At 38.8% G+C, this 22,877-nt stretch overlaps 1 protein-coding gene across 2 annotated transcripts in view; it reads left to right on the top strand.

The window, feature by feature from the left end:
• The first annotated feature begins 1,831 nt into the window (after positions 1-1,831).
• Positions 1,832-22,877, top strand: part of HCRTR2 (hypocretin receptor 2) — a 122,248-nt gene continuing 101,202 nt past the window's right edge. The window contains exon 1 of one of the 2 annotated variants that reach the window (XM_027126788.1): positions 1,832-2,426. In XM_027126788.1, the coding sequence (XP_026982589.1) occupies positions 2,204-2,426 (223 nt within the window). In that variant the 5' untranslated portion in view covers positions 1,832-2,203. The remainder of the gene's footprint in view (positions 2,427-22,877) is intronic. The other variant, XM_027126787.1, reaches the window with a different exon arrangement.

Genomic DNA, 22,877 nt, shown 5'->3' with positions numbered 1-22,877 from the left:
CATATTCTTCTTAAGTAGTTATTAGTTGACTCGTTTCTAACTTCAGTAGAAAGTAAAATGCATGAAAGCGGTAACCTTGTTTAACTTGTATCTCTGAGTGAAATAAGAGCACTAAGTAAATATTTGTCTAAAAATAAAATGCCTATTTATTCCCTTCTCTTAAAAAGAAATTTGACTAGTGTGGATTGGGAAAATACCACAATAGTGTTTCTTGTGAAACATGACACTGTCGAATGATGGAAGCATCAGGCTGGGGTCAGAAGAACTGAAGATTTTGCCACTGATTCCTCACTTGGCCTTTGATAAACACTTACTTTCTCCAGGAACAGTTTCCTCATCTGCAAAACTGGGCCAACCTCTCAGGGGGTTTTAAATTAAGGAGCATGAAAGAATTTTGTAAACTGTAAAGAACAAAACAAACGTGAAGAATTATGATTGGGGGTGGGAGAGGGATCTTAAATAAAGACTCAGTATGAATAAACAGCGTCTTGTGACTTTTGAAAAAATAATTAGATACAAACATTGGTTGCATCCAAAGAGTAGTTTACATTTGTACTGGCAAACCATATTACTGTATTTCCTCCTAGCTGTATACCCTGCAGGATATTGGCAACTGTCCAGCAGAGGGGCACTGACGTAAAAGGAAGACCAAGTGAAGGTAGGTTGTGAAGATAGTGTCATTTGAAAAACAATGGAAATAATTGGGGAACAGTGAACATAGGAAGCATGGAAGTGGGTGGGGGGAATTGTGATGCTTATGTGAAGGATTGTCACGTAGAGGATTTACTGCATGTAGCACCAAGATGCAAACTAGGAATTGGGGCTAAAAGACTGAGAAAGACAGATGTCAGTTTAAGACCTTATTTTAATGTAAAGAAGAGTTTTCTAACCTCTAGAGAAGTCCCATGATGGTGGAGGGAGTGAATTGTGGTCACAGCCAAACTAGGTGCAAACACATGAACAATATTATCAGAAGGCTTCTAATATTAAGCTGAAGTTTAGGCTAGATGATTCCAAGGCCCTTCCCATGTCCAGGATTGTAATCAATCAAATACAATGCTCCTATCATGGTTATTGAAAGTGAAAGGATCATGAACTCACACTCTAACAAATCCCAAAATGCTATCCTTAGAGACAAAATCAAGCCATGAGAGAACAGCAGGTGACATCAGTCCTGAGTCGATGAGAAGAAAGACCAGCGTGGTGTGGGCTTCCCCAGAGAGAGCCCCTCTTCTTGTGTACATCCTACTGAGAATCTGTTTAACGCTGTGAGGTATGTCAGTGCCACCTCTGCTGGACAACATTAACTATGATCATATTTTTTACCCTTAGTGTCCTTCAAGGATTTGCTGCTGTATTTCACATGACACTTGCTGTTGCAAATACAAATTCCAGCCATATATATATATATATATATATATATATATATATATAATCTCTTTCTCCAGTTTGGGAAGAGGGGAGGAGGAGAGGAGGAGATGCCTTAAAGATTCATCAAGTACTAGCTGAGTTAAGTTGGCAAAGCCAAGCAAATGTTAAATGACTTGCCTGAAATGACTTTTGCATCGTCCTGCTTGAGGAACACAGTGGCTGCCCCTCATTACTTCGTATTTACCTGTCCCAGACAAAAGCATCTGCAAATCCTATATTAATCCTATGTTGCCAGGCTTGTCATGTGCACAGACCTACACAAGTCTGTGTTTACAGAAACTGCACTTGAGAAGTGCAGGAACAAAAAAGAAGTAGAAAAGAGGGAGATGGAACCCACGGATAAACAGGTTAATATCATTTTCACGACTTTTTTTTTTTTTTTTTTTTCCTTCTTCAGCCCCAGCTCTCCCGGGTGCGGGAAGAGGCTGTGGGCTGCGAACTCCGCGCTGGAATGAGGAGTCGTTGAGCCCTAGCCGCGGTAGCAGCTTCCCCTCCCGGTGTCCCTGCTGCAGCCTCTGGTGCCCAGTCCCTGGATGCTCAGCCTACTCCTCGCCTCCCGGTGCAACATCGCCTGCAGACACAGCCCCGCCGGCGGACTAGTTGCCCGGCGGGCGGGAGACTCGGAGGCATTGGCTCCGTAACTTTTCACGTCATTTTCTGCTCCTGAGCCCCTGGTCGCCTGTCCGCGCCTCCTCACGCCGCAGACCGCGGCGCCCATGGGGCAGGGGCCGAGCCGCTTGCAGCACTGAGCCGACCCGGACTGGAGCCCGTGATGTCCGGCACGAAACTGGAGGACTCCCCCCCTTGTCGCAACTGGTCATCTGCTCCGGAGCTGAATGCAACTCAAGAGCCCTTTTTAAACCCCACCGACTATGACGACGAGGAATTCCTGCGGTACCTGTGGAGGGAATACCTCCACCCCAAAGAATACGAGTGGGTCCTGATCGCCGGCTACATCATCGTGTTCGTGGTGGCTCTCATTGGGAACGTCCTGGGTGAGTGTCCGCCGGGCAGCCCCAGGTAGGGGCTGCCAAGTCCTCGCGCCCCCGGCTGCCAAGACCCCTCCTCCCCCCAGGGATGCACACAAAGAGGTGGCTGCTCTCGGGGTGGGGTTATGTTTTTTAAAAAAGTTTTCTGATTTTACGAACCAGGACCGAGCCCTGGAATGGTGATCCCTTTTTCTGCAGGGAGCCGCATTGCCTTTGGGAGCACCAAGGTTCCAAGCGCGGGGAAAGGGACAGAGGCAGGGCTCTCCAGGTGGATTTGATGGAGTGTGGGGGAATTAGTCATCCTTTTGTGTAACGTGGACGAGTGTTTCGGGGGTGGGGAGAGGTCAGGCTGGCAGGATGAGAAGCTGTGCCCCTTCGGAGCAAGCTCTCCTGGGCTGTGGAAATCACAAAGGATTTGTGAGCCCGGTACAAGTGCCCTTTGGCGAGGGGTTGAGGCTGAGTCCAGAGGCGGTAATGAAAGGGCAGGAAGTGGGAGCAGAGGCAAAGCAGGGAGGTGCACTCATGCAAGGAAGGTGAATTAAACAGGAGCCAAGCCGGGAGCGAGCAAGGAGGAGGGGCCTCTGAGAAAAGTACCAAGGAAATCGCAATCATTCATCCCTCCATCCATTCATTCATTTATCCACTGTACCCATGTATTTTCCAGAGCATGCTTGTTTCCAGGCTCGGGAAATATTTGCAGCTGATTTCTTTTTTTCCAAAGACTAGACCAAGCTTTGTGCTAGGTTCTCACTATTTGTCGCTGTCTAGGTTGGTATGCAAGCATAAATTTCCTCTCCCACTCCCCACCTCTGCACAATTTCTGAGGGTTGAAGAAGCGGTGCCGTGGCTAGATGGTGGCTGTGGTGATGGAGTTTATTAGGGCAGCTGGGAAATCGACTTAAAAAACAAAAAACAGGGGCTTTGGAAGGGAGGGACGATTGAACATAAATTGCGAATGGAAGGAGCGTGCACCTAGATGAATGGAGAGTAGGAGGCGTTTAAATGCAGAGGGCAGTGTGGAGGGAATCTCTGTGGAAAATGACAGGAGATGGGGGGGGGGGCTAGGAGAAGATGCTCTAGATTTTCAGTTACAAAAAGGGGGAGAAGATGAGCGAGGTGGAATAGGCTGGGAGGTGTTGAAGTCCAAAGTAGAGACTTTGTAGCTGCAGTGGAGGATGATAAGAGAATTATCAGGCTCTCAGCGCTAGCCTGATTTTTACCTTCTCTCCCCATATGTGTCAGTCTGGGTAAGAAGCAGTCACAGTAGTCCCTCGCCAATTCAGGAGGCAGAATAGTTGGTAGTATGTGACTGAAAGGCATTCCTGAGAGAGCTGGTAGAATATTATTTGACAAGAAAGATAAGAATCCTCTGAGAACTTTAGTTGGCTCTGTCTGTATATTTTTTCAGGCTATTGTAACTTTGTTGCAGTTTTTTAAAGGCAAACATAAAGGAAATGTTTTGATGAGGCAGACAAGGTGAAAGGTGGAAATACACATGGTTAGGACCAGTTGTAAGGTTAAGTCTGTTAATCATAATGCTTTTCTTGTTTCCCTTCTCCTTGTCATCCATGCTTAGAGTTACAATAATTAAGATACATGGCTACTAGCATAGCAACATTTCACTGCATTAAGCTAATACTTAATGATAAGTGAATAATCAAAATTGAACATCTATGAATACCTACTCTGTGCCAGACTCCTTCCCATACACTCTCTCACTTAACCTCAGAGTAACCCACATTTGACAGAAGAAGCAAGACTTAGAGAAATAAAATGACTTATTAAGGAACATCATTCCGATTCAGTTCCATTTCTTCTGACCTCAGGTCCAGAATTCTTCACTGATATTCCACTCTAGATTTAGAAAGCATACAGAGAATTAATTCTTTTCTCCCAGTGTCTGCAAGCCTATTAAATGTATTTCCTTTTCTCCCTTGCATCTATGCCCACTATTAATAAATTACCATGAGGGGTTAATGGTTCTGTGATTCTCTCCAACAAAAACCCACTGAGGGAGGAATGTTATTGCATTGCAGTAAAATTTTGACGTGTTTTTCAGGAATAGCTACAAATCATAATTATTTTCCTTCCCTAATTTTATTTTAGGCTTAACCTCTGTGATAAAATTTGCTCCTTTTCGCTGTTATTTTATTCTGGCTTGCACAGACCTGTGATGCATGGTTTTCATATCCTAATTGCATAGTTTAGGGGTGCATGTTTGCTAGCCTGAGGAGTGCTTTAGTCTCAGGAAAGAAACATCTCTAGTGTAGATGTTTCATAATGTCAAGTGAGAGAGCACTGTCCACAGCCCCAAGTGCTGAAATGTCCAATTTTATTCAACTTAAAAAAAAAAAAAAAGATATACTCAAAGCTCTTTGTTTTCATGAAACTGACAGCTGTTTTCCTCAGAAATGAATGACACTGAAATCCTCTCTGGCTGAACTGAAACCCATATTCTTTATGGACATATTCCCTGAAAGTTGATGAGGTTCAAGTTTGACATTTAAACAAATAAGCAGTGTCATTACTCACAGACAACTTCCTGCTCTTTTAAGTCACTGTCAAATTTGCAAAACAGATTAGATTGAGAATCACTTTTTTGCCCCCCTGGTATGTCATTTTATGCAGAGAACGGCAGGACAAGAAATCACATTATTCATGCAAGATAAAAGAGTATGAAGGTGAAATACCACCGTGTAAGCAGTGGATGTAATCACTGACCCTTCAGGTCTGCTTACCACTTGTACTTTCATGTAACTAACTACTTGGAAAATCTCAACCTTCTTGAACTTACAAATATAGTGTAATCAGTTAGCAGTCATTACTCCCACAATGTCCTTTTGTGAGAAGAATGACAAGATCTTGATCATACCTACCTATTTTTCTGCTCTCCATGGTGCCTCTCTCATTATATACCCTCCCCATTATCAGATGCTTCTTTCCCAAGCTAGAAAGCAGTTTATTGGAAAAAATGTTGACAAAAGTCATTCAAAATAAGGCAAAAAATTACTCTACATGCAATTTCATGATTATATGCATCCTAATAAAAACATATACATGTCTAATTATAGAATTTTAAATCCTAGGAAGAAAGATGGGACAGGTTCTTTCTGGAAGCAGTGTTTTTCCAGTATCTTCAAAATTATGTCACATATAACCTATTCCTAAGGACGTCTTGTACTTTAGACAAGTAGATGCATTCAGTTATTTGACCAGTACATTTTGAGCAATGTTATGTTTTTAAAATTAATGTGTGTAGGGGGAAAGTGTTCTTGGGGACACTCAAGGGAATGTGTTTGATGTCATTCCTACTATTCCTTGAGTAGAAACTGGATGGAGAGATGGGTTCTAGTCAGTTCAAGTGTTAAACATCTGGAGGAAATGAGCAATTCTCTGCTTCTCTTACTTCCACTTTCAAATATATGATTTTCACCTGGAATGCTTCTATCTTCCCTGTTGTCATCTTCATATGAAAAAATGAGGAGAACAGTCAACAAATGACATCAGTCCAACTGTGCTTCTCACCTCTTATGTGGCATTAGCAAGTTAACAAACTCTCTGAGCCTGTTTTTTTCCAACTGAAAATTATGGTTAATAATGCCTGCCTTGACTCACAGACACAGAGAATAGACTTGTGACTGCCAAGGGGGAGAGGTGGGGAGGGAGGGATGAATTATTGGGAGTTTGGGGTTAGCAGATGCAAACTATTATATAGAGAATGGATAGACAACAAGGTCCTACTGTACAGCACACGGAACTATATTCAATATCTTGTGATAAACCATAGTGGAAAAGAATATGAAAAAGAACATCTATATGTCTATAACTGAATCACTTTGCTGTACAGCAGAAATAAATACAACATTGTAAATCAACTATACTTGAATCAAATAAATTGAAAAAATAAATCCTGCCTTATAGAAATCCTATGAGGATATATATATGAGCATCCTCTACAGAGATATTTAGAGGGGTGTACACAAATATATATAATTTTTTCTTTTCTTGACACAGTAGACACTAAATGCCAATTTCTATCCCTTCATTCCCACTATTGAAATCTCTCCTTGGTGTGATTGGTAGCCATCCTGTTCCTCCATGGCCAGTCTGTAGCTCTGTAGCTCTTTATGGCCTCTACTCTGGCATTTTTCTCAATTGAGTGTTTTCATAAAAGCTGTTAGTGACATGGTGTTGGCACCTGTTACTATTCTTTTCCATACCAGCTCCACCCTCCCACCCCAATTAGATGTTTAGTGCATCATACTGACTACTTAACATTGCCTTCCCACCTCTATGTGAAAGTCATTCCTAACCATCATGATGATTTTCTCTCTTTCTCTCAGTTTACATTTCCCTGCTCTAGGTTCTATTAACTCAAGAGTTTCTGAAACGTTAGCTGGCCAGTCTATCACTACTGATGATTTAAACAGCGTGCCCGTACACACACACAGAGATAATATATTGATTTAACTCAGTTAAAGCACACTACCCATTAATAAATATATCTAATAAGAGTTAAACTAAACTGGGTAAGTGGGATGGGGGGAATACCTGTAATTGGATTGCTTCTTACAGAGCTAATCATATGCCCCAAACATGGCAATGGCAGAGTCGCAAGTTCACACTGCTCCTAAGTCTGAGACCTTTCTTCTCTACTTGTCTCAAAGCCCATCTCAGCTCTGTGGGTCTTTTAAAACCCACTCTTTCATACAAAGGAAGCAGAAAGAGGTTAGAGATAATACATTACTGATCTCTGACAAGACCCGATAGAAGTCATGAACAGTAACCGTAAAAGTTAAGGTTAGCCACTAAGCTTTAAACTTGTATGATTTTAGTTACAGAATGCAAAGCATGCTTACCTGAATAAGAGTTAAACTGACACCTCCACCTTTTTAGCAAATCATAGCCACTTAGTTTTACCGGGTAAAATAAATCATGTTTTTGACTTGAACAGAATCTCAGTGATAACTTTTAAAATGGCTCTCTCATAGATAACAGCAACATTTACCATGGGAAGACAATAATGAAATAACATGTGCTACTGATAATTTAAATGGAATGGGTTTTTTCTATATTTGAAAAAAATTGAGGAAAGTGAAATAAATGAAAATGTTACCAATGTATAAGACAGGCTAAATCTAACATACAAATACATGAAGTTTTATAAAATTTTTCTTGATTTTATTAGGGCATACATATGTGTTTTATATGTTTACATGAATTTTTATTAATTCATATTTCAGAACGTATTTGCAAATCATCACGTACTACAGTTACATTAGCATTACAAAGTCCCTGAATTCTTACTCAGCTCCTCAGATTTCAGGAGTATCCACCACTGGTGTTATTTCACTGGTGAGAGATGACCTTTCCATCCTTCTTCTTGTAGAATTCTGACATACCCCCCAACCTTAGGGATGCTGGCTCTGTTGAATAACGTCTCACTGGTGAGGTCCAGTTAATGACATGTGATGGGTGAAACAAAGGGTAGTTATTCGTCTGCAACTCCTCTTCTTGCTGCAAAGGAAAATGAAGAATATTTATGGAGTACCATATGCCAGGTCTTGGAAGCTACGTTCCACGATGAATATATATATTTCCTTGATGCCTCATGACAAACTTATAACAAGGAGATTAATAGCTTTGATTTACAAATGAGAAACATGAAATTCAAAAAGCTATTTTAACTAGTTCCAAAGTTTAGTCAGACTGTAAGTATCAGCACTAGGTTTCTAATACAGATTTATCTGGTTCCATGGTCCACCTGTGTCATCCTGACTCTGTCCCATGCTTCTAATCCTGACCAAGAAAAAGGAAAGAAAAGAGAGAATGGGAATGTTACCGAGGTGTGCCCTCCAGACGATCTATGAAGCTGTGCTGGCCAGTTGCCATGCTATTCCTCTGGTAGACTATAGTCCTTCAGCTTGGAGGATGAGCTCATTTGATAAGTTAATCAAGGTCAGGCTAGGGTTATTTTACAAGAGAAAATTTCAAGGTAAAAATAGATGTTGTCAAAAAGGTTTTTGCCTATTCAGGGGGGTGACTCTCTGGATAAACGTTAGATAATTGTGGCCAAGGATTATTTTGTTACTGAAGGTGCTGTCTTTAGAGACCATTAAAGACTGAGGACCTAAACATTTACTATCTCAGATAATCTAAAGATTGTTTTGTTCCTCCTTTGGCTTTCAAACCTACTCACACATTTCTTTTTATCTTTCTCTGATGGAATTAATGTTAACTTTTTAAAAAAATCATAAGTTTCTATTGATTTGACTGCATAGGTCAATCTTTATATCACATAATAGTGCTCCTGGAGCACAATGGTATTTTATATGTCCAAAGAGGCATTACCCATAACACCATAAATGAAATGAACTTTAGACACTGACAGTGGAACAGTTTGAGAGGCTATCAGATGAAATACATGACGTATATGACCAGTCTTTTGGATAGCTGACTCTTAGGACTGGATTTATTGATTTCATCTTTATTCCCAATGAGAGATCATCTCTTGACCAAGTAAATGGGTTGGATATATATTTAAATACCATTAAATTTTTTTTCCATTTGAACTGTTTCCCCATAAAGAAAAAATCAAAACTATTCAGAATAAATATGTACTCTATTCTTGAAAATATTTTTGGATTACTATCATTGAGTCTTTTCCAGTAATTTGCTTTCGATATCACATACATATGAACAATGTTTAATGTTTACATATTATTTTACTCTTCAGAAGACATTGTTAAATACATTGCCTCATTTATTCTTCAGAACAATCTAATGAGGTAGGTTGTATTTAGTGTAAAAATTTATGTGCCTGAAATGATTTGAAATCAATTTAAAAGAAAAGTTTGACTGCATAAAAATATCCAGGGATTGTGTGTCTGCTTTGGAAAACCTTACCAGTGTCCTGTATTCCAAGAAGTCAGGATAAGAATATTAACTCCCTTTGTCTGACCTTCAGCTACAATGTCTTTGGTACCTGATTTTGTCAACATTCTGAGTACAGATGCACATTAACCAGATTTACAAAATTGGCACATAAGAAAATAAATAAATAAATCCAATATTTTAATTTAAAATAAGAAGTTACTTCTTTTTTTTTTTTGATGTCTTATCTTTTTTTCTTCATTTTTAATGGAGTATAATTGCTTTACAATGTTGTGTTAGTTTCTGCTGTACAACAAAGTGAATCAGCTATATGTATACATATACACCCATATCCTCTCCCTCTTAAGCCTCCCTCCCACCCTCCCCATCCCACCCTCTAGGTCATCACAAAGCATCAAGCTGGTCTCCCTGTGCTATGCAGGAGCTTCCCACTAGCTATCTATTTTACATTTGGTAGTGTATATATGTCAGTGCTACTCTCTCACTTCGTCCCAGCTTCCCTTTCCCTGCCCCATATCCTCAAGTCCGTTCTCTATGTCTGTGTCTTTATTCCTGCCCTGCCACTAGGTTCATCAGTACTGTTTTTTTAGACTCCATATACATGCATTAGCATACAGTATTTGTTTTTCTCTTTCTGACTTACTTCACTCTGTATGACAGACTCTAGGTCCATCCACCTCATTACAAAGAACTCAATTTCTTTCCACTTTATGGCTGAGTAATATTCCATTGTATATATGTGCCACATCTTCTTTATCCATTTATCTGTCGATGGACACTTAGGTTGCTTCCATGTCCTGGCTATTGTAAATAGTCCTGCAATGAACAGTGTGGTACATTACTCTTTTTGAATTATGGTTTTCTCGGGGTATATGTCCAGTAGTGGGATTGCTGGGTTGTATGGTAGTTCTATTTGTAGTTTTTTTAGGAACCTCCATACTGTTCTCCATAGTGGTTGTATCAATTTAAATTCCGACCAAAAGTACAAGAGGGTTCCCTTTTCTGCACACCCTCTCCAGCATTTATTGTTCTAGATTTTTTAATGATGGCCATTCTGACTGGTGTTAGGTGATACCTCATTGTGGTTTTGATTTGCATTTCTCTAATGATTAGTGATGTTGAGCATCTTTTCATGTGTTTGTTGGCCATCTGTATGTCTTCCTTGGAAAAAATGCCTATTTAGGTCTCCCACCCATTTTTGGATTGGGCTGGGTTCTTTTGACCTTGAGCTGCATGAGCTGCTTCTATATTTTGTAGATTAATCCTTTGTTACTTTCTTCGTTTGCAAATATTTTCTCTCATTCTCAGGGTTATCTTTTTGTCTGGTTTATGGTTTGCTTTACTGTACAAGAGCTTTTAAGTTTCATTAGGTTCCATTAGTTTATTGTTGATTTTATTTTCATTTCTCTAGGAGGTGAGCCAAAAAGGATCTTGCTGTGATTTATGTCAAAGAGTGTTCTTCCTATGTTTTCCTCTAAGAGTTTTATAGTGTGTGGCCTTACATTTGGGTCTTTAAACCATTCTGAGTTTATTTTTGTGTATGGTGCTAGGGTGTGCTCTAATTTCATTCTTTTACATGTATCTATCCTTGTTTCCCAGCACCACTTATTGAAGAGGCTGGTTTTTCTCCATTGTATATTCTTGCTTCCTCTGTCAAAGATAAGGTGACCATATGTGTGTGGGTTTATCCCTGGCCTTTCTGTCCTGTTCCATTTGTCTATATTTCTGTTTTTGTGCCAGTAACATACTGTCTTGGTTACTGTAGCTTTGTAGTGTAGTCTGAAGTCCAGGAGCCCGATTCCTCCAGCTTCATTTTTCTTTCTCAAGATTTCTTTGACTATTTGAGGTCCTTTGTGTTTCCGTGCAAATTGTGAAATTTTTTGTTCTAGTTCTGTGAAAAATGTCATTAGTAATTTGATAGGGATTGCATTGAATTGGTAAATTGCTTTGGGTAGTGTAGTCATTTTCACAATGTTGATTCTTCCAATCCAAGAACATGGTATGTCTCTCCATCTGTTTGTATTGCCTTTGCTTCTTTCATCACTGTCTTATAGTTTTCTGCATACAGGTCTTTCACCTCCTTAGGTAGGTTTATTCCTAAGTATTTTATTCTTTTTGTTGCAATGTTAAATGGGAGTGTTTCCTTAATTTCACTTTCAGATTTCATGTTGTTAGAGTATAAGAATGCCAGAAATTTTGTATCCTGCTACTCTACCAAATTCGCTGATTAGCTCTAGTAGTTTTCTGTTGGCATCTTTAGGATTTTCTCTGTATAGTATCATGTCATCTGCAAACAGTGACAGTATTACTTCTTCTTTTCCAATTTCAATTCCTTTTATTTCTTTTTCTTCTTTGACTGCTGTGGCTAAAACTTCCAAAACTATGTTGAATAATAGGGGTGAAAGTGGACATCCTTGTCTTGTTCCTGATCTTAGAGGAAATGGTTTCAGTTTTTAACCATTGAGAATGATGTTGGCTCTGGGTTTGTCATATATGGCCTTTATTACGTTGATATAGGTTCCCTGTATGTGCACTTTCTGGAGAGTTTTTATCATAAATCGGTGTTCAATTTTGTCAAAAGTTTTTTCTGCATTTGTTGAGATGATCGTATGCTTTTTATTCTTCAACTTGTCAATGCGGTGTATCACATTGATTGATATGTGTATATTGAAGAAACCTTGCATTCCTGGGATAAACCACACTTGATCGTGGGGTATGATCCTTTTAATGTGCTGTTGGATTCTGTTTGCTAATATTTTGTTGAGGATTTTTGCATCTATGTTCATCAGTGACACTGGCCTGTAATTTTCTTTTTTTGTGATACCTTTTTTCTGGTTTTGATATCAGGGTGATAGTGGTCTTGTAGAAAGAGTTTTGGTGTGTTCCTCCCTCTGATACACTTTGGAAGAGTTTGAGAAGAATGGATGTTAACTCTTCTCTAAATGTTTGATAGAATTCTCCTGTGAAGGCATATGATCCTGGGCTTTTGTTTGTTGGAAGATTTTTAATCACAGTTTCAATTTCAGTGCTTGTGATTGGTCTGTTTATATTTTCTATTTCTTCATGGTTCAGTCTTGGAAGGTTGTGTATTTCTAAGAATTTGTCCATTTCTTCCAGGTTGACCATTTATTGTCATATAGTTGCTTGTAGTAGTCTCTCATGATCCTTTGAATTTCTGCAGTGTCAGTTATTACTTCTCCTTTTTCCTTTCTAATTCTCTTGAGTTGAGTCTTCTCCCTTTTTTTCCTGATGAGTCTGGGTAATGGTTTATCATTTTTGTTTATCTCATTAAAGAACCATCTTTTAGTTTTATTGATCTTTGCTATTTCATTCATTTCTTTTTCATTTATTTCTTATCCAATCTTTATAATTTTCTTCCTTCTGTTAACTTTGGGCTTTTTTTGTTCTTCTTTCTCTAATTGGTTTAGGTGTAAATTTAGGTTGTTTATTCGAGATTTTTATTGTTTCTTGAGGTAGGATTGTATTGCTCTAAACTTCCCTCTTAGAACTGCTTTTGCTGCATCCCATAGGTTTTGGGCTGTCATGTTTTCATTGTCATTTGTTTCTAGGTATTTTTTGATTTCCTCTTTGATTCCTTCAGTGACCTCTTGGTGGTTTAGTAGCACATTGTTTAGCCTCCATGTGTTTTTATTTTTTACAGATTTTTTCCTGTATTTGATATCTAGTCTCACAGCGTTGTGGTCAGAAAAGATGCTTGATATGATTTCAATTTTCTTAAATTTACTGAGGCTTGATTTGTGACCCAAGATGTGATCTATCCTGGAGAATGTTTTGTGTGCACTTGAGAAGATAGTGTATTCTGTTGTTTTTGGATGGAATGTCCTATAAATATCAATTAAGCCCATTTGGTGTAATGTGTCATTTAAAGCTTGTGTTTCCTTATTTATTTTCATTTTGGTTGATCTTTCCATTAGTGAAATTGGGGAGTTAAAGTCCCTTACTATTATTGTGTTACTGTTGATTTCCCATTTTATGGCTGCTAGCATTTGCCTTATGTATTGAGGTGCTCCTTTGTTGGGTGCATAAATATTTACAATTGTTATATCTTCTTCTTGGATTGATCCCTTGATCATTATGTAGTGTACTTCCTTGTCTTTTGTAATAGTCTTTATTTTAAAGTCATTTTTGTCTGATATGAGAATTGCTACTCCAGCTTTCTTTTGGTTTCCATTTTCATGGAATATCTTTTTCCATCCCCTCACTTTCAGTCTGTATGTGTCCCTAGGTCTGAAGTGGGTCTTTTGTAGATAGCATATAAACAGGTCTTGTTTTTATATCCATTTAACCAGTCTGTGTCCTTTGGTTGGGACATTTAATCCATTTATATTTAAGGCAATTATTGATATTTATGTCCCTGTTACCATTTTCTTAATTGTTTTGGGTATGTTTTTGTAGGTCTTTTCCTTGTCTTGTGTTTCTGCCTAGAGAAGTTCCTTTAGCATTTGTTATAAAGCTGGTTTGGTGGTGCTGAATCATTTTTACTTTTGCTTGTCTGTAAAGCTTTTGATTTCTCCATCGAATCTGAATGTGATCCTTGCTGGTAGAGTAAACTTGGTTGTAGGTTTTTCCCTTACATCACTTTAAATATATCTTGCCACTCTCTTCTGGCCTGTAGAGCTTCTGCTGAAAGATCAGCTCTTAACCTTATGGGGATTCCCTTATATGTTATTTGTTGTGTTTCCCTTGCTGCTTTTAATATTTTTTCTTTATGTTTAGTTTTTGTTAGTTTGATTAATATGTGTCTCAGCCTGTCTCTTCTTGGATTTATCCTGTATGGGACTCTGCACTTTCTGGACTTGACTGACTATTTACTTTCCCATGTTGGGGAAGTTTTCAACTATAATCTCTTCAAATATTTTTTTCAGACCCTTTCTTTTTTTCTTCTCCTTCTGGGGTTCCTATAATTTGAAAGTTGGTGTACTTAATATTATCCCAGAGGTCTCTGAGACTGTCCTCCATTCTTTTTTCTTTATTCTGCTCTGTGGCAGTTATTTCCACTATTCTATCTTCCAGCTCACTTATCTGTTTTTCTGCCTCAGTTATTCTGCTATTAATTCCTTCTAGAGTATCTTTAATTTCAGTTATTGTGCTTTATATTACTGTTTGTTTGCTCTTTAGTTCTTCTAGTTCCTTGTTAAAATTTTCTTTTATTTTCTGTATCCTGTTTCTAAGATCTTGAATCATCTTTACTATCATTACTTTGAATTCGTTTTCAAGTAGCTTGTCTATTTCCTCTTTATTTATTTGTTCTTGTGGGCTTTTCTTTTCTTGTTCCTTTGCCTGCAAGATATTTCTCCCTCTTTTCATTTTGTCTAATTTACAGTATTTCTGTTCCTCTTGCTTCTGTTTTCTTCCCCTGGTGTTGAAGTTAGTCCAGTGGTTTGCATAGGCTTCCTGATGCGATGGACTGGTGCCTGTGTTCTGGTGGGTGGAGCTGAGTCTTTTCCCTTTGATGAGCAGGATCATGTCAGATGGTGTGCTCTGGGGTGTCTGTGAGTTTAGTATGACCTTAGTTAGACTGTGTGCTGATGGGTTGGTTTGTTTTCCTGTCTTGTTTGTTGTTTGGTGTGGGGTGTCCAGTTCTGGAAGCTGCTGGCAGTTTGGTGGAGCCGGGTCTTGTATTCAGATAGAGGTCTCTGTGAGAGCTCTCAGAGATTAATCTTCCCTGGGGGTGGGAATTCTTTAGTGGTCCAGCATCCTGGACTTGTGTTCCCACCCCAGAACCTCAGGTCTGACTTCTGGTCGAGGAACCAAGACCCTGCAATTCGCTCATCCCAACGATAAAGGGGATTAAAAAAAAAAGAAAGAATGAATGAAAAGACTAAGAAAACCTCAAACAAATGGTAAAAAGTAAAATCAAACAAACAAAAATAGAAACAAGGAAACATGCACACACACAAAAGAAACAAAAACAGAACCAAATAAATCAAAAAGCAAGCATAACCCAAGGATGAAATCAAATAATTAAAAAGAAAACTGACAAAAACACAATACTAAAAAAACAAAACCAAAGTAGAGTGCCAACTGAAGAAGGAAGCAAAGAAACAAAACAAAATGAAAAAACTGATAAGAAGAAAAAAGAGAAAGGGGAAAAAAGACAGAACAACAGAAAAGCAACATAAAAATAGAAATATAAAAATAAATAGAAAATATATTAAAGAAAAAAAACCAAAAAAGACAAACAAAACCCCAGAGAAATGGTAAAATCAAACAAACAAAAACACAATCAAGGAAACACACACAGATGCAAAAGAAACAAAAACAGAACCAAATAAATGAAAAACAAGAGAACAACCAGACAATTAGAAGAACTCAAAAGCGAAATCAAGCAATTAGGATCAAAACTAACAAAAGCACAAACCTAAAATCAAAACCAAAGTAGTGTGCCAACTAAAGCATAAAGCAAGGAAACAGATAAAACTTATAAAAATAATTTTTAAAATAAAACAAAAAGGGGAAAAACACAGGACAACAGAAAAGCAAAGTAGAAATGGAAATATAAAAAATATATTAAAGAAAAAGAAGAAAAAATATAAGAGAAAAGAACACAGAACAACAGAAAAGCAAAGTTAAAATAGAAGTATATAAAAAAATAAAAATAAAAAATATGTTATAGAACACAAAAGACTAAATTAAAGAAAAAAAATACTGAAACAATATCCAACAAACAGACAAAAAACGAAAGGGAAAAAAACAAACAAAAAAGGCCAGAACCAACAATGGAATGAATCAAAACATAAAATTAATAATAATAATTATGTTTCCCTGGGGTCTCAGCTGAAAGTGTCCTTGCACATGCCATGAGCCACAGCCCACCTCCAACTCCCTGGGCTGGTCTCTGGACCTGCTGTGTGCCCTTTGGGGATAACTCAGATTCTGATCTGGCCCAATTACTGCGCGTGCTGCCCCTGAAGTCCACAGCTGTCAGAGCTAGAACATTTTCATTTTGGGGAACACTAATTGTCTACTAAGATGTTCCATAGATGCAGGGCCTACCTAGCTGATTGCAGGGATTTAATCTGCAGCTTGTGCTGCCAACAGAAAGATTTTTGATCTTCTTCCTTATTTGCCCCATCCCTGGGATTCAGCTTTGGTTTTATCCACACCTTTGCATGTGGTCTACTCACAGGAGTCTGGTCCTGAGAATGCCTTGGAGCTTGTGGGTCTGCCCCAGTGAGGACCAGGCGCAGAGGTGGTATGACTGCTTGGACGGTGGGAGCCCCAGTGGTACCAAATGCGCAGGGAGCCGGAGGCCATAGGCACAAGAGATATGGCCCTAGCAAGGGCCTTTTCTGGCACCCAGCATAAGGCGCGTGAGGGCTGGCCCTGGCCAGGTTTTTTCTGACACCCAGCAGCAGGCGTGTGAGGGCCAGCCCTGAGAGGGCTTCTTTTATTGTCCGTCGGCAGACACTGATGTGTGGGGAGAGAGAGGCCACAATAGTGGCTCCTCCCCCTGTGTGTGACTCATCAGTAACACCTGCTTCCATGGCAGTCCAGTCTTCCTCTGTAGGCATTCCCTGCTGCATATTTCCTCCCTCCCGTCCCCTCAGTCCGTCTCCCCACAACCAACAACAGTTCTCACTCCTGGCCTGTTCCCCAATTCCCACACTCCAGCTCCCAGCCCCCTTGCATAACTGTGAACACACATCCCAGTCCAGGGCACAGAGAGCCACAGTACAGACCGTCTGTGTATTTCTCACTCTTTCCCATCTGCTACCGATTTGCTGCTTCATCCTCTTCTGACAGCCTCAAATGCTTCCCTTCTATCCCAATCGATTCCCCCGTCAGAGAGGGAGTTTCCCCGAATTCGGGAATCTCTCCTCTGCTTTAGCTCCCCTGCCCTGTCCTGTCCTGCTTCCTTTCCTCCTCCTTCTCCCTTCTTTTTTCCATCCTACCCAGTTATGCAGGGATCTTTATAGTTCTTTCTGGTGTCCAAGGTCTTCAGCTTGTTTTCAGCCAGTCTTCTGTGAGAATTGTTGCATCTATAGATGTATTCCTGATGCATGCATGGAGAGAGATGAACTCCATGTCCTCATATTCCGCCACCATCTTGAATCCCCCAAGAAGTTAATCTTAAAAGTCATAGAACACTTGAAGCTCTTTCAATCTTCACTGTCTCTTTCTGTAGACATAACTATGTGAAGAGCTTTATTGTTCTGAAAAGGTAGGCTGTGCCATAGTGGCAAATAAACCCTAAATGTTCATTGGCTTAGCATCACAGAAGTTTATTTCTTGTCTATTTGACATCTAATTGACATCTAATATGGGTTGGAGAGTCTGTTGTATCTCAAGGTCCAGATGTCCTTTCTGTTCATGGACCACCTCAACATGCAGCCTCTGTGAAACAAGCCTCCACGATGGGTCTCAGTGTCCCCCACTGCCTGGTATTCACACCCTATTTAGTTCCTTTCCATATCATGCCAGAAGTGGTCTATAGCAGCATACAGTAACATATAGCAGAAGTGATAGTATGTCACTTTCAAAATTATATTATAAAAGATTACAGCTTCTGCCTTGAGTTCCCACTCTCTTGCTCTTGGATTTCTTGCTCTGGAGAAAGTAAACTTCCTTGTTGAGAGCAACCCACATGGTGAGGAATTAAAATATCCAGCCTACCACCATAGAGGAAATGTAGCCTGCTAACAACCACATGTGTGATCTTAGAAGCAAATCCTTTGGCCAGAAAGAGTCTTGATATGATGCCAACAGCACTCTCCCCTGCCCCCACCAGCTTGACTTAATGACAGGCTCTGAGACAGAATTATCTAGTTAAGTTTCTCGCAGTTCCTGAGGAGGCTTTAGAAGTGATGAGATAAATGTTTGTTGTTTTATTTTTTTTCAATTTGGGGATAAGTCATTTTACAGCCTCTAACATTGTCATGGCTGGAGAGGAGTGAACTGGGAAATATATACTGGCTCTTAACTACCTTTGCCAAAAAGCAACACATGTCTGTCATGCCCATAATCATTTGACCAAAACCAATCTCATTGTATCAGCTTAACTAAAAGTGGGGTTGGAAAGTATAAGGGAACACTGTCTCTGTCACAGGAATCAGACAATAGTTAAAAGTATTTTTAACTACCATAGTCTCAGAACAAGGGAATTTAGAGGAATCAAGCATTTAATGGCATAAGACTAAGATAATCTGATAGATATTTCCATTTCACACTTTGGATCTCTGCTAATAGAAGTAACTTATAATATTGGGAGAGTTTGTGCCAATTACTGGAATAAGAATCCAGGGAACAAAGATAATAGAAACCGAGGAACCTATACTTTAGGTGAAGAGACAAACATAACAGATAATTTCAATATAATATGTCAAGTACTCTGATAGATGAGTTACAGTATGTAGTGGAAGCATATAAGGACACTTAGTTCCATTCAGGGGATTAGAGAGAGATTCAGGAGAAGATGACTCCTAAATGGAGTTTTAATGCATGAATGCAAGTCACACAGGTGAGGAAAATAGAGCAAGGTGTTCTAGGCAGAGGAAACAACTAGAGCAAAATCAAAGAGGCGTGAAATAGCATAGGCCATGCAGAGAATGTTAAGCAATTGGGTAAGTGCAGAAGAGGACAGTCTAGGGATGGAACTGAGGCATTAGATAGGGTCTTAGCTGGCTCTGACACTGCAGCTGAAAGGGAGCCCTTCTAAGACTTTAAGGAGCGTGCTGTCATTGGGAGACTCAGGACGGTTTTCACACTGGAGTTTGTGCCCTGTTTGGGGCTCACTTAATCAAGCCTACTTTAATGAAAAAAAAACTGATAAGAAAAGGCAATCAAAATTCTTCTAGGAGGCTTTCCACGTGCTGCATGAGGGAGAAAAGGAGAAAGTGAGAAAATGAAAACAAAGAAATAAAGAAAAGAAGCGAAAGAAAGAAGATTAAAATATAGGAAAAAGTGTTACTGTGTTTGGTTTGCTGAATAATTAAATTTGAGAAGAAATTTCTCTTTAAAATGTTTTTTCATATTTCTTTTCTGAAAGATGCACCTAGTCTCACGTGTCAGCTCTATTAATATTTTCCAATATTCTATATAGTTTTTCACTAAAATTGTTTTTGTATTAACCTATTTTGGGGGTTTCAATGGGTCACTATGCTCCTAGCCATCCATCACTTGAAACTAGATCATATTTTGGCCTCACACTAAAACCCAAAAGATGACAAATTTGAGATCTTATGGAAATTTTTTCATATTTTCCAACTAAATCCCCAAATTTCTACTCCAGATTTCCTGCAAGCTTCTAAATATGCTCATTTGAAAATTTATCTTATATGGCAGTTTTATCATTCCAATAATAATTGAAGGTATTACATTGACCCCAGGTCAGCCTTTAGGGAATTACCATAAGCATGTCTCTGCAAGTTCACATGGTAATGCATCAAAATTTCTAAAACTGTGGTTACTTTAAAAACTTTTGTTTGCTATTCCTAACTCACAAGGGGAATACAGCACTGCTGAAAAATTGTAATATCCTTTTCTAGATTTTCAGTGAGTTTTTATTCCTACTTGGTGACACTAAGATGAATTTATAAAGCACATGGTTTACAATCATGTGGTTGATTTTATTATTATAAAATCATAATTGGGGTCAGAAAACCACTGTCTATAGTAATTAATTTCATAAATTCAGAATAAATTTGATGTGTCATATACTTTGGTAGAGAACCATATTGCTTATAAATACCATTTTGAGGCCAACTTGTCTTTCTTAAAATGTGCAGATTGTGCTAATCTTTCTGGGACAGAAGTAGAGAGATGTGGTTATGTGCTTATGAAGCCATTTTGTCATTGGGTGAAACTGAGTCAACATTTCATTGTGAAAAAAATAGCTAAAACTTAATCTCTCCAATTAGAATACTTAATACAAAAATTCCCCAAGTTTAGAAAGCTGAAAAACAAATACATTAACAAATCTCACCAGCTGGTACAGGAAAAGAACTTCATAATTGTTGGGACATTTATGTGCTGGGGCTTGATTTATATTTCAGCCACAGGGAAGCCTAGAAAGCTTTGTTCTTTGAAATCATCAGAGATGGTGATGGTGACTCATAGATTCCTGAAAGTCAGTAAGATTATCCTAGTTCATAAATTTATGTGTTTTTCTTCCCCAGGCATAATGAACATTGCAATTGGTCACTGACAGGAAGCCAAACTATCTCAGTGGAAAAGGGGAAAATAAGGATTTAACAAGTTAAAAACACATAAATAAAAACATGTGCACACTCATGCACACACACATTTTGGAGATTGCATTACCTGAATAATACGATTTTAATGCACACTAGCTTTTCATGCAGGATTAAGAAGCTACCTTCCAAACTTTAAAAATGCCGAAAAAGAAACTGGATATAAGGCCTTGACTTTCCCAAAGTCAAGAGATATTTTCAACTATTCCCTGAGTGAATGAACTAGACTTTAGGAAAGCCAAAATGATAAATACACTAGAGATGAGGATGTCCTTGAATTAACATCCATGTAAGAAGGAGCACCCCTTAGGTGATTGATCTTTGTAGCAAAATCTATATTCTTTGAACAGACTGAATATATTCCTGCTTTAGCATCTTCACACTCTCTAATCCCCTCTGGCCCTCTCCTAGCTGGTTCCTGCTCAGCTCACATTGTCACATATTCAGAGACAGTCTCTGAGGAGGCCAGTCTGAATCTCTACCCCCTATGTTAGCAGCTCATTTTGTTTCTCTCATAGAACTTATTACTATTAGAAATGATATTGTTGGTTTGTTTTTTAATTTTACTGCTGTCTCCCTTAAGTAACATATAAGTTCCAAGACAGTAGTTCCTTTATTTTTTGTTTTTGCAGGTGCATCCTCAGCTTCTAGAACAGTGCCGGGCATACAGCAATGTTTTGCTACTAAATGAATTAAAGTGTTAGATTTCCACCAGGAGGAATACTTTAGATATAAGCACATTTTTTAAATTAGGCATTTGTAGGCTTTAAATTTCTTCTATATAAAATCTTAAAATAAAACCTCAATAATTTGAATCATGTTTGTGATAACTTTTTTCAATATCTTAAACAACACACACATTAAAATAAATATATAGTCACTAAAGTAATGATTATGGGAGACCATTTGTAAAATCTCTCCTCAGCACTGTAATCCCCTTGACTTTACCAGGAAACTATTTTGCTCTTCTCTTGAAGAGCAAATGAGCTTTACAAACTGTGGCAGCTATTTTTTTTCTTCAAGGAAGTTACATAAATATGCTTCCAAATAACATGTTATATTCCTGAAATTACTGAGAACATATAATGTATAAAACTCTTACTTAAGGGCTTCCCTGGTGGCGCAGTGGTTGAGAGTCCGCCTGCCGATGCAGGGGTCACAGGTTCGTGCCCTGGTCCGGGAGGATCCCACATGCCGCAGAGCGGCTGGGCCCGTGAGCCATGGCCACTGAGCCTGTGTGTCTGGAGCCTGTGCTCCTCAAAGGGAGAGGCCACAGCAGTGAGAGGCCCACGTACCGCAAAAAAAAAAAAAAAAATCTAAAAACTCTTAAGCCTTCTTTGTTTCAAAGTGATTCTTAGTTGTTTTCTTTGTTTTTATAGATGTCTAAGGAAATATTTGACCATTTGTGTCCCAGATGGGATAAGAGAGCTGAGACTGAATTTTATCACGACTCCATACTTTCTGCAAAAATAAAAGGGCCAAACATATCTCCACATGAGCCCAGTATGATTCAGGAATGCCCACAGAGTCTCAGCTTTAGGAATCCTTTGTCATTTCCCCCACTGCCAGTGACAAAATGCTGTGCAGACAATTGAAAAAAATATCATATTTTCAGGTGGAGCCCAAGAGCGATGTTGGTAATAATTGGAGAGTTCTAGACACTTCTTTTAATGGGGAATAAGAGAAACAATAAACCTATTGACTAATTCTGGTCCTCAGTTTCCTGCACTATCAATCAAATTATAAATTTTTGAAAAATCAAAGTACAGTCTTGCCCAGAGATGGGAGGCATTGCTAATTCTAGCAGACATGTAACCAGTTAAAAGAATATTATCAATATTTCTCATTATCCTGAATCAACTGAATTACAGTAGAATTTACATGTTAGGCTTTTGGGGAGTTGTTATATTTCCGTAATTACCTAACTCCTCAAGAGCAGTATTTGTCATCCACCGTCTAAGTAGCTCCTATAACAACCTGTGTGATAGGGCTATTATTCACTCCTTTTCCCAGGTAGTGGAATTTAGTACTAGAGAGCTGTTATTGTGTTAGGGGTTTGAATAGATTTACATGTTATCACTTGACCTCTCCCTTCCTGAACTGTAAGTAAATGTAATGTTCTCCATTTCCATTCTTCCTTTGCTAGTTTATCCATGCTAGTGTGCATAGCAAGTTTAAAAAAAGGTGTGTAATTTAAGAAAAACAAATTCTCATGCATAGTTTTTTTTGGTAAACTCAACTGAAATGGACTTGAGTTTCAATGACTAATCTCTAAAACTCATCATAGGTACCTGGCCACAGAGATCAGAGGGGTGGCAGCAAGATTCAAGATTTTCTCTGGGCATGGATT

The sequence above is a fragment of the Aethalodelphis obliquidens genome, unplaced genomic scaffold (assembly GCF_003676395.1).
Source record: "Aethalodelphis obliquidens isolate GAN/ISIS:26980383/991018 unplaced genomic scaffold, ASM367639v1 scaffold31, whole genome shotgun sequence".
Taxonomy (NCBI): domain Eukaryota; kingdom Metazoa; phylum Chordata; class Mammalia; order Artiodactyla; family Delphinidae; genus Aethalodelphis; species Aethalodelphis obliquidens.
The sequence above is the reverse complement of the archived record's forward strand: the minus strand, read 5'-3'. Positions and strand labels throughout refer to the sequence as shown.